General features: G+C 40.0%; 2 protein-coding genes across 2 annotated transcripts; both read right to left on the reverse strand.

Moving 5' to 3' along the window:
- Positions 1–282: 282 nt before the first annotated feature.
- On the reverse strand, positions 283–12,043 carry LOC104942196 (adenylate cyclase type 3-like). Its single transcript, XM_010767395.1, has 16 exons — positions 11,363–12,043; positions 10,583–10,732; positions 9,046–9,185; positions 8,845–8,956; positions 6,958–7,034; positions 6,589–6,750; positions 6,336–6,423; positions 6,002–6,118; positions 4,706–4,977; positions 3,827–3,908; positions 2,513–2,671; positions 1,829–1,975; positions 1,576–1,692; positions 1,268–1,394; positions 1,060–1,184; positions 283–789 (listed from the first exon to the last, which is right to left on the reverse strand). Exons 1-16 carry the CDS (start codon positions 12,041–12,043, stop codon positions 610–612), a joined length of 2,736 nt encoding a protein of 911 aa, XP_010765697.1. The 3' UTR covers positions 283–609.
- A 992-nt stretch (positions 12,044–13,035) lies between these two features.
- Positions 13,036–15,656, reverse strand: LOC104942195 (uncharacterized). The gene is made up of 2 exons (XM_010767394.1): positions 15,590–15,656; positions 13,036–14,635 (listed from the first exon to the last, which is right to left on the reverse strand). The coding sequence occupies exons 1-2, from the start codon at positions 15,630–15,632 to the stop codon at positions 13,245–13,247; spliced, it is 1,434 nt and encodes a 477-aa protein (XP_010765696.1). The 5' UTR covers positions 15,633–15,656; the 3' UTR covers positions 13,036–13,244.
- Positions 15,657–17,922: the final 2,266 nt, after the last annotated feature.

Genomic DNA, 17,922 nt, shown 5'->3' on the forward strand with positions numbered 1-17,922 from the left:
TGCCTACAGCTCAATAAATCATACATCCCTAAATTAATATCCTCCAAGAATAGACTAAAATATAATGTAGGTAAAGGTTTTTTGATCTTGGCTAAACATTAGACTTTAGCACTAAATTAGAACATATTAATCACACAAGATTTATTTACCTGTTTTGACTTCTGGAAATGATCAGCACATTTAAATTCAAATCCTTTCTGATATTTTGATAATAATAACCCTAAAGACTGCAAGATCCAGAAATGAACCGCAAAGATGTAGTGCAAACATATTTATTGACAGTATAAATACAGTGTTATTAAGCTACAATATTTTTACAAAACCTGAGCTCAAGGCAAACAACAAAGGAGATTAATGTATACGTCTGTTCCTAGCTTGTAATTCTCATAGCAGTCCATTATTCAAGTACAAAAGGATAACAATTCCTAAATTCCTCAATTATGTACAATTATACAGAATCAGTTTTATCGTGAGTTGTATAGCATATTATGTGTTGTGTTGGTCTACTTTCATATGCTTTACATTGCTACAGAGCTTATGAAAATGATCTATGTAAGTCACCTTCTGCTCAGGCTTATCCATAACAGCTTTTCACACAGTGGACAATTTTCAATGGTCCCCAACTTGGTGTGGTAAGGTAGTGGTCATCGGACCGCCATTTTTACTAGGGTTGTCTCTTCCTTTCATGAAGAAGGTGAGCAGCTCCCCTTTCCCTTTGACAAATATAGGCCCTCTTCGGATAAAACGGAAGCTGTAGTTCTTAAGGATGTCGTAGCAGTCCTCTACCACCTGAGGGTAGACATGGACAAAATCAGAAAGTATACAACATCCATTGTACAGTACATAAAAGCAAATGTTGTGTAATTGCAGATAAGATATTGTATTGATACAAAAACCAAGATCAAGACAACAGTAACAAGTGAGTTTAGAGATTATTTTAAAAAGGACACTGAATTGAATAGTCTAAGATCCTCAGGTAGAGCTTTTCCAGTATAAAACAGTAAATCAAAAATATAACAGGATGTTTTCAAGTGTGTATGTCTGCTTTTGTGTTTGTACCTGGATGTTTCCCATCACTCCAGTAGACTCCATTCTGCTGGCCACATTGACCGTGTTGCCCCAGATGTCATAGTGAGGTTTACGAGCTCCTATCACTCCCGCCAACACTCCCCCCTTATTCAGACCTGAAAACATGGATATATTTAAAAACTTGAAAGATGTGCACCAATACAGGCGTACACAGACACAAACACACACACACACTGACCTATTCGGAGCATGAAGTTGTTGAAGGACTGTTTATTGAGGTTGGTGAGGGTGACTTTCATGGCCAAGGCGAAGTCTGCCAGGTCAGCAAGGTGCTGCCAGCGCTCGACCAGAGACTGATCCTCTGGCTGTGAAACAACAGCACAACTTTTTAACATCGTCACCATGTGAAACAACAATTAATGTATGAATAAACAATGGATTGTTTCCAATGTTAAGGAGTATCCAACTAGATGTAATTTGGATTACATTATCAGTTTACAAAAAACATTAATTGAGTGACTTTATTACAAACTGCTATGTGCAGACCTTGCGCTTGCTATAGTCGTTGGTGTTGCTCTCTGGAGTGAGTCCTGATGCTGCCATGTAGGTGCTTCCTATTGTCTTGATTTTAGTGATGAAGCGGAACTCTTCTCTATCTAGTAACTGGTGAAGGAAGCGGACATACAATAAATACATAGTAACATTCAAACACAGTTAATCAAATGGACTGTAGGCATTTAAAACCTTAGAGATGTACCAATTGTTCTCATTTTTTACAACCAGCTGTACAAAAACGTACACTATCAAAGTCTGAGATTATTTCATTGAGAATCCTTAGACACTCGATGCCGCCGTTGTTGATGCCCTCTTCAGTGTAGAAATCAGAAAAGTTGGGGATGGAAGCGAACATCACACCTACTTCATTGTAGGACTGGCTGTACAGCTCCTACAAATGACAAATGACATGGAATTAGTGTGTCTGACTTTATATTGCTTATTTTCTTCTTCAATACGGTTTTTGTTATCATTGATTATTAGACAAACATGAGGATGTGTATTTTGTAAATTGTGTCATTTTTATTTATTTTTGTATCTTTAATATCTTTTTGTATGCATGCATCTTAGTTAAAATTAAGCTGTGTTTTGCTCTGTTCTGCTGTAAAAAATGTAAATTTCCTCTCTGTGGTCCGAATAAAGGTTTTCAGATACTGATTCTGAAAGCCCTTATATGTAGTTTTGAAATATTCCACAAGATGGCACTCATGTGCATTAAATAGCATTGAAATAAGTATAATATACACTATCACTACAATAAGTGGCTTCAGGGCAGTTATTTGTGTTGCACCCTGATGATTTTTAATCCTTTCTGACTTTTCTCACTCATGTCCTTTTTTCTCTCTCACTCCCCCTAAACATCGATATATATATATATATATATATGTCATACTACAACTTGGCCCTCGCTCGTTCATATCATATGTACCTCGTCTCTTTTCTTAGTGCCCAGGAAGTGTTTGGCCACATGCTCCGGCAGCATGTTGGTGACCAGCGCTTCGTTCCAGCGTCTCATCTCAAACACCCTCTCCTTCTGGTCATGCACGCCAACCTTCCACAGAAACAGCTTCCTGGACTGATGCTCCAACTACACACACACACACACACACACCGCAGAATCATTATATATTTCAAGATGAAATAGCAAGTTATATGGATGAAAACATTACATCACACATTACACCAGGGGTCGGCAACCCCTGGCACGCGTGCCAGCATTGGCACGCGGCACCGTAACCAGTGGCACACTAGGAATAAGTGGAATAAGTGTGCACAAATATTTAAATTGTATCTTCGGATCCTGAACGAGACCGCCGCCAGAGCGCGTCTCCCCGTTACCTGCAGAAGGAAGGCATGCACGCAACGCAGCCCCGCTCTCTTTATCTCCAGGTGACATTCTGCCGCTTTCCTCCGTGGTGCAGTGCTGATCGTTTCACCACGGAGGAAAGCACTTCACTAATTGCAGTACTCATAAGGAGCTGTACAAATGCCGCAGTTTTTGCGTGGCTGTGTATTTAGTTGAAAGCCCAGTGGCGATCTGCTCATCTCTCATCGACATAATATGCTACAAAGGGGCGGACTGGCCATCCCAGACCGTAGTCGAGGAGGGCAGAAGCAACAAGCTTCAGGTTCAATAACCCACTTTAGCTTAAATGACTGGAGAGAGGCGAGCTCTTCTTGGGAGGCCGTTGCATTTATTTAGCTGTTCTTCTGTTTCACAAAATACATCACAGACCTCTGTTTTTCTGCTTCCTCGTTTCACTTCCAGAAACATACACACGTTCTCTCCATAGGTTCTCTCACTGTCGCTCTACCATCCACAAACACACCCCTCTCTCTCTCTCTCTCTTAAAGGGACAGCGATCTCATCTCACTCTGCATGACCCTAATATCATAGCATGTGTGCTCTGGAGAATCACAGAACGGACGATCGTCCTTATTATTATGCCGTTTAAACCAATTATTTAAATGTGTTTGTTAAATTCGGCATCATGTGAGTTGCGCTGACACGCTGCTTCCCCGCAGCGAGGCTCCCCCGCCCTCCTGCTGATAGTTGACGAGCGTCAAGCTCCTCAACCCCCCCCCCGTTGATAATTCTCGATCGTTGGCACGCTGATAACAATTTTTTTTTAAAATGGCACTTCATATCATAAAGGTTGCCGACCCCTGCATTACACTATATGGCTGTGGGTCAAAAGTGTGACACAGAGTGGGTGTAGGCCTACTGGAGACAGTGACTCACATGCCGGGCAAAGAAGTAGAAGCCAATCATCATCACAATGATCATCATGGTCATGAGGTACTTGGATGGCACTATTGATGTTCTGGAAACAGGATGGAGGCAGAATATTGTATACTGGAACTACAACTGTATTATATAGCCAACAAAACAACTACAGATGGCAGAATATTTATCTTATAGCTTTTTTAAGGCACAGATTGCGGGCGAATAGGTTGAACATTTTTACAAATAGATTTGACCTTTAAACTGCTCATGTTGAAACTTACTTAAGGAGCTTTTTTTTATTATTAGAAGAGTACTGAAAGTTTAGGTACAAATATCCATATTCGGCATTATTTTAAATAACATATTTAAATACAATTATAAAATATGTTCTAATTGGCTTATAGTTCCAGGACAGAAAATCCAAACATTGGATAAAGTCGGGTCCAAAATCTTTTGCTTTAAATATTCAAAGGTTTTTATAAAAGGGATTTAGCAAATCTCTTTGTATGCTTACATAAATCAGAAAGTACTGTCAGCAGCTTTAAAAAAAAAATCTATTTCAGTAGCACTTTTAGGAATACATATGATATAAATAAAGTTTTCGAGGATATATGAACAAACCCTTCTGTATCCTTCAGAATACAGATAGGAATTAAACTGGAACTGCTAATGAAGTGGAGATGTAAGCTCAAAGGTATGAGACCATTTTAAACAGCCTTTAAAGATATGTATTATAACATTCCATACAAATTATCTAAACACCACAGGTAACTCATAGAGGTCAACAAGCAATTCTGAACAATTTAAAAGTTAATGAATCACCTTTATCTGTGTATTTTCATCAAAATTACAAAATGGTACACTGTTCATTTATCTGTTTGAACAATTTCTCACCTGTACGAGGCAAACTGTATATAGTCATACAGGTCGAAAATGTCCCTCCAGCTGTAGATATTAACGGCTCCTGTTGCTGTGACGACCAGCACCATGAGACCCAGTTTAATCAGATGGCTGACCTGAACCAGCATGGCGGTGGCGATGAGTGACATCACAGCCATGAAGCTGTAGTGCTTTGGGTTCTGTGCACAGCCTCGGTCCCCAAGTGACTCCAACACGGGGCCCGAAGTGCTGTTGAAGATTTGAAGGGACGGAGGTACACAGCTCAGCTGCAATATCAGAGATGAAGGGCATGAGACATTGTCAGTTCACACATGTTATTAGCCCTTTTTGTCACCAAATCCATGTTTAGTATGATTTCCAATTTTCTTTCTGATTGGTTTAAAGTTTGCTCTGCATATGTGTGCAAATAGGTAGAGAATATTTCATTATTCTCTTTGAAGCTTTTGACATCCTGACATTTTCTTGTCACACAAGATGGGTCCATGAGAGTTGGGCCATTTCTTTTTCTTTTTTTACAATATAGTGAAATATATAGATGAAACAGAAGAAAAACTAAATCAGGGTTCAAAAGAAGCACTTACTTTCAGTTTGACGAATTTAGAAAATATCTATTCCACAATGAAGGACATTTTAAAATTGTGAGCACAATTGGTTAATATCTAGGACAAAAGGTGTCTAAAAAATAAATAATATATTTATAGTATATTTTCTGCGGGCACAATTGGTAATTTTATACATTAAATATACTGTACGTCAAAAAACCCTCATAACAACTGCAACGACACGAACAATATTACTTTTTGTGACTTCCGCGTGACAGCTAATACACAGAAATGAATGTTCACTTTAGCGTCCCCTATTCCTGTCAGACATTGAAGGCAGCGTTGTGTGTAACAGGCTGCTCCCTGGGGGCAGTGACAAATGAGCCAGCAGGCAGTGAAACAGACATCTAATGGACCCCACTGGGAACATGTAGTCAGACACATAAAAGGCACTGATGGTTTGATGAGGACAAAGTGGAAACAAACTAACTAAAAGACGCCCACACGCTAGGGTAGGGAGATATGATGATATGTACCATGACAGTGGCATTAAATATTATTTGATTTATATGATAAAGTAGCTTAATATTTTCAGGTATTCCATTCACTGGATTAGCAATGTTTATCACATTAGTACAATGTATTCAGTCATTTTTTCATAAAACTACATATACTGTGAGAAAAACCTTAGCCACACATATATTAACACAATGTGTCAGAGTTTAGTAAAGGTGTCTTTCAATCATACCATGTCAGCAATCACAGCCATGGTAAGAACAAAAATGGCCGCCATGGCCCAGGTGTTTCTGGCCCAGCGTGTGTGATCGATCCACACCGAGAAAGACACCAACCTCTTGGAGAACATCTGTGACAAAAATATATGTTTTACTTCATGTAATGTTTTAATATACTTTACAAGATCAGTGAATCAGTCTTGTATCACAAAGTACATTTTATAGTCAATTGCCTTTGTGATCGTGTACATTTGGAAATGCTAAAAGGTTGGAAAATGCTGATCAAAGACGTAAAACAAATTGTGTTTCCCATCACCGCAACCATGGATACTAGTTTTGTTTTCTCACCCTGGGGAAGATGGCAGCCAGGGAGCAAACTGTGAGGATGAGCAACAATACCTCTCCTATCGTGAGAGTCACATAGTTCACAGCCAACCTAGAAAAAGAACACACAGATTTAGTACATTTTTAGGTAGAACATCACCATTTTTAAAGGCACAATTGGTTCCTGTTTGAATTCACAGATGCCCAAGTAGCATTTTAAACTCTCCAGGCATTTAAGTGTGTACTGATTGCAGGTAATAAGACATATTGAGCTCACAGTGGGTCTATGAACACCTCCATTGCTGTGATGAAGAAGAGCACGATGATGCAGCAGCAGAAGGCCGCCCCGCTCCGCTTCTCCTTCTCTGAGGAGTACTGCTCCTCCAACTTTCCATCCACGAAACGCAACAACACAGGGTTGATCTTGTGATCCTTCATTCTGTAAGCAGAATATAAGAAAAAAAACGTTAGAAATGGCTGGAGTTGGGACAAACAAAAGGCCTGTGAGTTGTGTTGTACAACGATTGAGGACCAATTGTACACATTACTTGAAAAAATAATACATTTCTATGACATTTTTTTTTGGTCTCAGCTACTTTAACAGTCTTTATTTTGTCATCTTATTTTATTTGTCAAATGTTCTTACATTTGCTGGGTTTCTCTCTCCAGTAGCTCCTGCTGTAGTCGTTTGTTGATCTCTTGTTCTTCGGCCATCTTATTCTTCTGAGTTTCGGAGCAAGAAAATGAGACATAATAGACATAAGACATAGACATAATCTTCTCTGGTCCCCTCCCCAATCTGATCAATGATGACATGTATAGCCGCATGTCATCATTTCAGAGGAGGTTGTCTTGGTGGTGCCCCGCAAACAATGTGGGCTTCGTAAACAATTGGACAGCCTTCTGGGGAAAACCTGGTCTGATTAAGAGAGACGGCATTCATCCTACTTTGGAAGGTGCAAATCTCATTTCGGCAAACATTTCAGGGCTTTGTGGACTTAATCCATGACAAACTGGAGTTGAGACCAGGAGGCAGAGTCGCAGTCTTACGCTTCTCTGCGCTCTCTCCTAGGCAGTCATCCATAGGAATCCCGAACCCAATAAAATACCCAATATTAACGGTGTGTGTGTCTGCCCAAGGACAATTTAAGGTAAAACCTAATAGAGGTGTCGTACATAATAACCTAATAAAAGTAAATGTAACAACTACTACAGTGCAACAAAACAGGAAGATTAAATCTCTTAAACATAAGATCTCTAGCATCTAAAGCAATATTGGTAAATGATTTAATATCAGATTATAATATTGATATATGCTGTCTCACTGAAACTTGGTTGAGACATGAAGAATATGTCAGCATAAATGAGGCCACTCCACCCAGCCATATCAATACTCATATTGCCCGAGGCACGGGCCGAGGAGGTGGAGTTGCAGCAATCTTTGACTCAAGTTTACTTATCAATACTAAACAAAAATTAAATTATACCTCCTTTGAAAGCCTCGTTTTTAGACTTACGCATCCAACCTGGAAAACCAATCTTATTTGTTACAGTGTACCGTGCACCAGGTCCTTATTCAGAATTCTTATCAGAATTCTCTGAGTTTTTATCAACTTTGGTACTTAAAACAGATAAAGTAATTATCGTAGGTGACTTTAATATTNAAAAAAATTGTTTTTTTGTTTATTGAAATATATACAGTTCTGTTTCATATGAGTGTTGAGAGCTTTATCCATACATCTCTTAATGTAGCCCTCAAAGTGCACCAGATTGATGCATTTAACTTCAATTTTAAGAAAAAAATATTCCCGGGGTGCATGCCCCCGGACCCCAGACTAGAGGATGTGAGGTCATCAGAAATAAAACAGGTTCACATGGATAGGATACTAGATAAGTTTGCACACTCATTATATACACTACACATTTTTCTTGGATTTGTTAACACCATAGTCCCTAATATATTTGTACAAAGGAAGGAAATTGAATTAAATTGAGAACATTTTTCATTGCGGAGGACCCCCTGTTTTGTGTCCCCCCCACTTCTCAAACCAAAGTTACACCCTTGATTGAGATTAAGACCTGAACATTTCAGATGTGTGTATCTCACACTGCACTGCAACTTTTATTCATGTACCTTTGTTATTCATGTTTACTTTGCTTTTAAATGAGTGCTTTTAAATGCCATTTTATAATATGTTTCTTAATGCTCTTAATGTCTTTGATTTTTGTAGAGCACTTTGAATTGCCTTGTGTTGAAAGGTGCTATATAAATAAACTTGCCTTGCCTTTCTTCTAGGTTTTATTTTTGTTTTAATTAGTGGTATTGTTATTATGTGTGTGCACGTGTCTATTCCCTCCTTGTGTCATGATAACAGATACAATCAAGAAAAAATTGAATTATATCTTTAAAACCATGGAAAAGGATATATCAGCCATATAAAACATAACCAGTACTTCTATTAAGAATATACCAAACAATATATTGTCAAATCTAGGAAAGAAAAAAGGAGAGAATACAGTAAACCTGACTCACTTCTGCCAGTTGGTCGAAGAGGGCAAACAGTTCATTGAGCAGCTTCACAAGCTCCTGGGCGCTGCAGGCGGAGGACAGCTGGGTGAAGCCAACTATGTCAGCAAACAGGATACTGGAACAAGAGGGAAGAGGTGTAACATTCAGAAACCTTCCCGTAACAAATACCATCAATACAATGCAACAAAAATGTGTGGTCCCAACCTGACGTTTTCATGGCGGTACATGTACATGGTGTTGAACTGCTGCTGCTGCTGGCCCCCGAGCTCACTGGCCTGGTTCTTCATGCCCTGCAGCATCTCGTCTGCAATGTGTTTGGGCAGGATGGACAGTAATAGTTCCTCCTATATGGAGACAACACAGGAGGAACAGTGAGCCTTGTCAGGTTCAGTACTGACACAAAGATTGTCCCATGTGTACGTTTTTGCATTTGTGTGCATAGCATGACTGAGGTAGAGAAGGGATTCTCACGAGATCCTGCCAATATGTTCCTCTTGGTTGGGTCTGTCTGTCTTCTATTAAGCCCCCCAATGAAAAGACACTTGGGGAATTTTATTCATTCTCTTTTTGTCTTCCACATACTGTTACTATACCATTATTCCTCATCTTTTCAACCCTATAGAACAACTCTACAACAACCTTGCTCTCTTATTCCCAGAAATGGTCACATCGCAGCAAGAAATGTGAGATGTGATTAAACAGAGTAATTTAATTAATTAGATTAAGGTTGGAGTAAAAACATGGTATAGTATATTTGGCTGTAATAAATCAAACTAATGTATTAGGAATACTGTATCATTGTGAGTTTATTGAGAACATGATTGCAGAGAAAAAGTAAAAAGTATGTATAATTCATTTCTTAGGACAACTTTGAGGATTCAGATTCAGATTAATAATTCAAAAATATAATCATAAATTATTTTAATGTGTTATTATAGGTTAAGATAAACTGTATTAATCCCTTGGTGAAATTCATAAGCTATCTGGCAGTATATAAAGTAAAGAAAAAAAGTTCCAAGTTAAATACCTTCAACAATAAAGGGATGAACGGTTTAATGCTTCAATAATTGTAATAAATATAACTGCAAATGAGCCCTTGTGTAACATAGTTACACTTCCTATGGTACTTTAAGTTCATTTTTATGCTTAACCTTTGCACTTTTACTTACTTTACATTTTGAATGCATGAATTTTACTGAACATATTAGTAGAATTGCTTCTTTTAACATGTGTTTAATCTTGTATACGTGTGACTTCCCTTTACATTCCAACCCCTCATTTCTGAAAGACAAATTAAAGCCTAAATAGATAATTTATAAACAATTGGACCAAAATCAAAAAATTATGGAGAAAGCTGGCAGCTGCAAAAAGTACCATAGAGAAAGAAAAACAGATGGACACAGATAAGTTCACATAAGGGGAAAGGAAGAGCTATTAAAATACAAAACAAATTCCTAAATCTAAGTGTATCCTTCAACAATTTAGGTTTTGTTGGCACAGAGCTTAATCCGTCCATATTGTGCTCGGTCCCTCGCGGTGGCTGAGCTGGTGAAAACAAGTCTGTCTAATCACCCATATATCCTCGAGCTCAGCACAACACATTATAATTAGGCAGAACAGCGTGTCCTTCCTCACCGGTGTGTTTGCGTATAATGTGTATGTGTGTGTCCAAATTAGGAAATGAATTATCTCATGAGGCAAAGTCTACCTGTAATTGTGTATTTGTGTGTGCCACGTTTACCTGCTGGGTGCTCTCCTCCTCCAGTGTGACTTTGACCTGTAGTGACTGACGGGCCTCCAAAAATGCTGTCCTGTACTTCCTGTCCGCCATGTAGTACGACAACACACCCACCGAGGCTGAGCACAGGTACAGCATCATGTTGGCTAGGAGCTGAAGACAGGATGTTTGTTTGTTTACTGATAGTAAGTTTCCTCATTCTGTCAATGTGTATTGTTTTTTGTAGTTCTCATACATTGAATTGAATATGGGAATCAGTTTTTTAAAGAATAATCAGCTGGATTCAGAACATGTATGTATTGCTTCTAACAGATGTATTGAACCTTTCAGTGAAGAAAGACAATTTTCTGCAATGTAGGCCTATTTTTATCCGAGACTAAAATATAGCTGAAAATTGAAATACATGTAAATATAGTCAGTGTAAATTCTCTACAGAAATATATTTTTCAAATATATACCATTGAGACTATTCTGGCTATAGTGCAAGTAAATCTCCACCTGCTACATCAAGAATTCAACTTGCTTAAGGTGGAACTTTTGCAAAATGACATTATTTACATACAAAAACTTAAAGAAATTACCATTGTGTTCACAATTTTTTTTTACAATGTGAATACAAATTGTTAATGGGCCAAATTTGGCCATGAATTAAGGATCATGCAATACCCTGAAAGCATCGAATCTTCAGTGCCTTACTGTCCTGTATGACCATTTTGGGCTTCTTTTCATTTTTTAGGTTTCAGGTGCTTTGTCATTTATCACTTTACAGGGGACCATATTTACCTGTCTAACCAGCATGGGCCCCTGCAGGTCATCCTCGGACTTCTGAGCCACAGTCACCCCCAGCACCAGGGTGTGTATCCCAGAGGAGAGGGCCGTGAGACGGAGCAGCGGCCCCAGGTCCAGCGGAAGGGTCAGAAAGCTGGAGAAAGTGAAAAAGGCCTGCCAGCCCACAGAGTCACTTCCTTGGGGGAAACGCTCATAGTTCAGACACATGTAACACAAAACGTGCACGTTTATCATCAGCCACAGAATGTACGGCACTGCTCCGCGCGCCACCGGTGACGCGGGAAGCTTCTGCAGCCGGCACAGCACGTACAGCCCCGCGTCCGCAGAAAGCCCCACCGCGGCGACCACCACCATGGCCAGTTTGTCCTTAGTGTACACCACCGCGCACATGATGATGATGAAGCTGTTGAAAAGAGCGGCAAACAACGCCAGCACGAGCAGGTTTTCTTGTCTTTGTCTGCGGAAGTAGTTCTGGTAAATTCTCTCCAGTGACTCTGGAGCAAACGCAAGGCGCGCCGCGCGCGGCAGGCAGCGGCAGCATCTCGACTGGAGCACGGTCACTTCACGGGTCTGAGACTCACCGTGACCCGTGTCACTGGGACCCTGAACCGAATACTCCACCGAGTACTCTGCAGACTGCTCTGTGTCTGTCGTGGGGATCCGGTTCAAAGACATGTTGGTTTAGTAAAGACTATCCTGATGGTTCCTAATACTGTTTATCAATGCCAAAATCCATGGAAAAGTATCACAAGTAATAACATCGTGAAACTTTTTTTATGCAAAAATTAATCCATGGTAATGAAAAGCATTTTAGTACTAACAATCATAACATCCCATGGAGTTTTAGGCATCAAAACGTGCTCTCCTTCTTAATTATATGGTGTCAATAACTTCCTTTAAAGTACTTTACATTACAGTTATGAAGATGCTGCTCCACCCCAGGCTGCTTCAGTGGAAATACTTCTTCTTCCTTGCTGCTGGAGTCCTGTGTGCTGCCATGGTAGACCAACAAAACCCTGAGCCACAGGTGGATATCCATTTGCCAGCAACATATAATCTTTGCAGAGAGGGCATTATAAGTATATGTAGGCAAAAGGGCATTTTATTCTGATGTACGGATCCATATTTCTCCTTACTCCGGTACGATCTGCACGACAGACTGTACTTCAAGATGCTCTTCAGTTTTCTGATGTTATTCTTCGTTTCTCTCTCCTCCCACCCTCCCCCTCCTTTTTCTAAACACCAAGTCCTCTGTTACTTTTGCTAAGATGAAGCCAAAGTGACTACCAGATTGCAATCATGTTTGGGAAGTGTGGCAAAGCTGGTGTGAAGAAGTAAGGGAGAAGGATTATTACATCCACTCTTTGAAAAAATTAATTTTCTACCAGTACCAACAAATACACTTGTTTTTTCTCTGACAAATTTACTTTTGACAGTGTTATGTTAAAAAAAAATACAAAAATGTTATTTAGCATTCCAATAAAACAGACAGGAAAAGAAAATTGAATTGAAATTAAAAGTTCTGTATGCCAACACCTAATACCATATATCTACCTCAAATAAGTATTTTGAAATCTACATTTTCTGTACATTTTCATTAACACTCACGTGCAGACACAATCTTCCAAGATTTCCATATTCAAATAAATACACAAACACATGCTTGGATAACATTTATTCTTATTTTTTTTAACACTCAATTACACATCTTTATGACACGATTGTCAGGTATGCAAATTTGCTTTTCATTTAAAAGAGTATTTGATTCAAATTCGGTATTCATATTTTACGTCAGTTTGAATATGCAATAATGCAAGAACATGCATATGCACACACATGCACTCTTAGCGTTTGGCCACAGATCTGAGCGCTTCTATCAGTCTGTGTGTGTGTTGGTTGTCTGCGGTGATTTTCCTATCATGCCACTGAGGGCACTTCCCAAAGCCAACAGTATAGCCACAGAAACTCCCAGAGTCCCCAGCCTCCCCAGAGCTGCAGTAGCCAGCGCTGCAGCCCCCAGTGCCCCGGCTCCGATAGGTGCTGCTGCTGCGGTGACCGTCTCCATGCCGATTCCTTTAATTAGCTCTGGCCCCGTGAGAAGGCCCCTTTGTAGATTCACCTGAGTGTTGAACGGGCTCTTTGGTGCACCCAGGACAAACGCCCCTACTGCAACTAGGGTGATTTGTAAAAGTTCTGATATTGTTAGGGGTGTCGAATTCACTGCTAGGCCGAGCGTTGACAGAAGTACACCAATAACGACTGACCCTAGAGCTGCTAACGTTGTGTTTTTAGACCCAAACGCCTGTTTTGCTGCAACGCTTGCAGCTCCGAGCGACACCCCTGCAGCTGTAGCCGCTCCTAATGTTCCCCCCATGCTGCTCCGGGATCCTAGAGAAAAACTTGAATGCAGTATGGCTCTAAGAGAAGCAGATGATATTATGGCAGCTCCCAAAGCGACCTTTCCAGCCGCCTCTGGCCCCAGCCCAACCGTGGCCACTGTTCCCAGACCAGCTCCGAGCAGGCCTGCGGACAGATACGCAACCCAGAGGACCGACTGCAGCATCAAAACCACCTCCGCTTCAGACCCTTCTCCTGCTCCACCTGCCCCTAAACCAACCGAAAATCCCAGTATACCCACAAAAACAGAGTAGAAGAATATCCTCTCCAGGAGTTTGCACCCGCTTTTAGATTTTGGTTTTTGGGTCATTCTCTCCGTCAGAGCCTTTCGAAGGGCACAAAGCACGGAGATGGTCAATCCCATGATGAAGAGTCCAACCATGACTCCCATTCTTCCGTACAGGACACTGAGGTAGAGTGTGGTGAAGATGATCAACAGAGCTGTGCTCATGTCGTTGATATTGGAGTATGAGTAGACTACAAGGACCAGAATGCCTTGGACGGCGATGCAGATCCATGGAGGAAGGATGCCTGCTAACACTCCAGTAGTGACAGCACCAAGCACAACAGAGGCTCCCGTCGTGGCCTCCTCTAACCAAGGCAACCTCGCTCCAACTTTATTCAACAGCTTCATCACCATGGCAGCAAGGAGGAAACCACTTCCCAGAGAAATGAGCAGTGAGGTGAACACGAGACACGCTGTCACAACGCCGACCCCAGTGGATCCGGCTCGTTCAGCAGCCAGAGTTGCAGCAGACAGCAGGACGCCATCTTCAGTCAGTGAGGGCTCTACTGCGAATAATGCAGCTTCTCCAAAAGCAAATCCTGCTGCTGCACTTTGTAGGATCGTCTGCACTGCACCAAAAGCACCTAGGAGAGGAAAATAAACAAATATATGATATATAATAATTTGTTTACAAGGTTGAAATGAACTAAGTACATTTAATTCAATGCCAACAACAATTGTACACATGAAGTTCAGTTTAGTGGAACTGCATTACGGAAAATGTAGGTTTCAGAGTTTTTTTGAGCACAATTTACAGTATTTTTAGATTTTTCTTCTTTTAATTTTTTTTTATTAATCAATCTTTAGTTTGAACAATTATCATATCATCAAATAACATTCATTAATTTTGAATGTAAATATTGCACTTTTTCCAAACCCTTTTCCGACAGCTCGTATAGTTACTTTTATTTATCAATAAAAAATGATGATCAAATTGTAAAACATGTTGTCTTGCCGAATGTCCTATGTTTTTAAAGCATCTGCAATAATCCAATAGCAATAGAGTACACATTTGCCATTCTAAATTAGGAGTATTTTTACTCTATGTATATTAACATAATACATTACTTTTATTGACTAACTATTAAATGCAGGAGTTTTACTTGAAATTAAGTTATTTTATATTGCGGTAGATATACTATTCAGTACTAAGTAGTAGAGGATCTGAATACTTGTATTTTCTCAACTCGAAAAATGGCTCCTGTCACTTTAAGACGAAAGTGAAACCACTGAAATGGATCCACGCTGAAACTTAAAACTAGGAACACTTTCTGAACTACGAAAGAACAACAAACATTTCAAACAGACCATTTTATTACCCCCACCCTTGTGTCAGTGCAGTTAATTATCTGCAATAAATAGTTATCTGTACTCTGCTTCATTATGGTACAACAACAGCAACGCTGTCACATGGCTGCAGATATGAACTCTGAATCATCTGTCCAGCAAATGAGAGCAGCTGATTGAATATCTGATATACTGTTATTTATCTCAAGTTTAGCTATATTGTTTTAAGTGTATCTCTTAAATAGTCTTACCAAGGCTTGTTTCTGCCATGGATTCTTGAGACTGCTTCTGCATGAAGCTCAGGCACAGAACACAGGCTCCACCTTTTCCTGTCTGATGCCACTTTTCACCCACAGAGGGCAGACCGCAGACACAACCATAATAAAGATAAGTGAATGGTTGACATTCAGTAAAGTTATACCTCATATCAAAATGTTTTTAAACGGTCAGCTGTTCCTGTTAGTACAGTCTGTAAACATATTCTAAATAAATGCAGTAATAACTGTTTTTTTTCCCAACAGAATGTGCATTTGTGTTCTAAACAATTGTTTTATTTTTGCAGGTTTAATTGAGGCTTAACCAGTTAAAATCTCACTTATTCACAAGCACAATACAAACCAGGAAACATGTTGCAATGCATGATTTCTGTTTTTTAATTTTTTTTTATATATATAGTTAAGAGATAAAGAGGGAAGTCAGGGGATGTTATAAAAAGTGTTAAACCAGTTGTAATGATTAACAATACTTGTTTTTTCCAGTCTCAGTGCACCTCCTGCTGGAGTCTGCTATGTTGGAATTCCTCTCTAATCAAATGGTCTTTTATTAAGACCACATAACAGACGTAAATGTATATTTTGTAGACGCAGGTGAAATACAAATATAAAATGGAACTCGGCCCATGGGCATAGGTGTATAAAGAGAACGCGAACGCGGCCCCTCCAACTTCCTGTAATTCCGCTGTCAGCTGACTCAACCGCCAGGTCACGTGGCTCTCGTTTATGTTCCATTGGAGTGTGTCACTTGGTTTCTTTACACGCCAACAGTTTGTTTATCACGGGTTTTGTTTCAAGGTCTGAGTGAGTAAACAGAATATAAGCTTTAGCAAACACTGCAGAAAATGTAGAGGAAGAACAAAGAGGAAGAAGAAGATAAAAGCTGAGATTCGGAGTTGAGGAGACTCATTCTCCTTCGTCTTTCTTCCTTTACTGAGAACAGGTCACTACATTTAAGTAAGTAGGTTTGTCTTTTCATAAGTATACACTGTATTTGTATACACTGTATTTGTATACCCTACACGGCTAATTAGTTTTGACAAGTATTGGATGCTCTGTGTTACATACAAACTACAGTTTATTGACAGATATGGACATGTAAGCCCACACTTTACAACAATATAAGATGATAGTTTATGCTAAACACGTTTTTCATGTGTTATACCTGTCATGTTGTAAGAAATGTATGTTATTTGGATAAGTAGTGTTATGATTTAGATCAGTGGTTCTCAACTGGTCAGAGTTGAGAACCTCTCAACTCGACGAAGCCGGATTTTCGCTTAGCGGGCTAATTTAAGGGAAAACTCGGGGTTTCCGTTCCTACGACGCTGGTTCTCTTTTTAGCGGGCTAGACCTCCATGGTAATTTATGCTGAACGGCTAACCTGCTCCGGAGCAGGTTAGGTTGCAGTTTACCACAGCTGAAGACTTCTCCACGCTACTTTCAAACTGTGAGTAAACAACGTACGCTTCACTTGGAGGCTGTCAGAAGGTGTACACACAGGTCTCTCAGATGGACTTGGTATCACATAAATAACGATATTCAGTAATAAGTCTGGCAACAATAGCTGGTTTAAATGATTTATTGGAGCTCGCAATGTTTTTGAACATCCCCAGTCAACTCGTTTTTTATTTTTGTAGTCCTCGCTGTTCGCGTCCGGATATCGCCATCTTAACCACAACCTCACACACTGGTACTGAATGTGCATCAAAGTCTTCCTACCGAGCCAAATATACCAAAAGATTTATGTAAACGACAGAAGAAGCGATCGAAATGTGTATTTCAGTCGAAGGCCACGCCCCCCACCTCTGTGCCCCAGTTGATCAGGAAACCAGTTAATCCGGAACACCGGCAAAAATCACCGACTGTGTGAACGTGAAAATGAATAGAATATCACCTCCCATCTTCAGAGCAATCTGACAATTACATATCTGCCACAACATAAGTAACCGGATCAAAGTAACAGTACGTACTGTCCGCGGCACTGTGAGTGCAGACGTCGATGTGTTTCATTATCATTCATATCACACAGGGGCGGATCTAGACACATATTCATGGGGTGGCAGGAGATTTTGAGGGGTGGCATGCATCCCCTGGCAGAAGTATATTAGACCCTCCAGAAAAACGCGATTCTGCGATCGCAGAATTTACCGCATAATCAGCAAAATGGCGCAGATTTTTAAAAGGCCGCATATTTATCAAAAGGCCGCATAATCCCCGCATTTTTCCACACAAAGTTGAGAAGAAAAAAAAGTTAACTCGTCTTGACGTGACGTCATCAGCTCGCGCATCACAGAATGTAAACAACACTG

This window comes from Notothenia coriiceps, unplaced genomic scaffold, assembly GCF_000735185.1.
Source record: "Notothenia coriiceps isolate Sejong01 unplaced genomic scaffold, NC01 NC01_scaffold00004312, whole genome shotgun sequence".
In the NCBI taxonomy this organism is placed as follows: domain Eukaryota; kingdom Metazoa; phylum Chordata; class Actinopteri; order Perciformes; family Nototheniidae; genus Notothenia; species Notothenia coriiceps.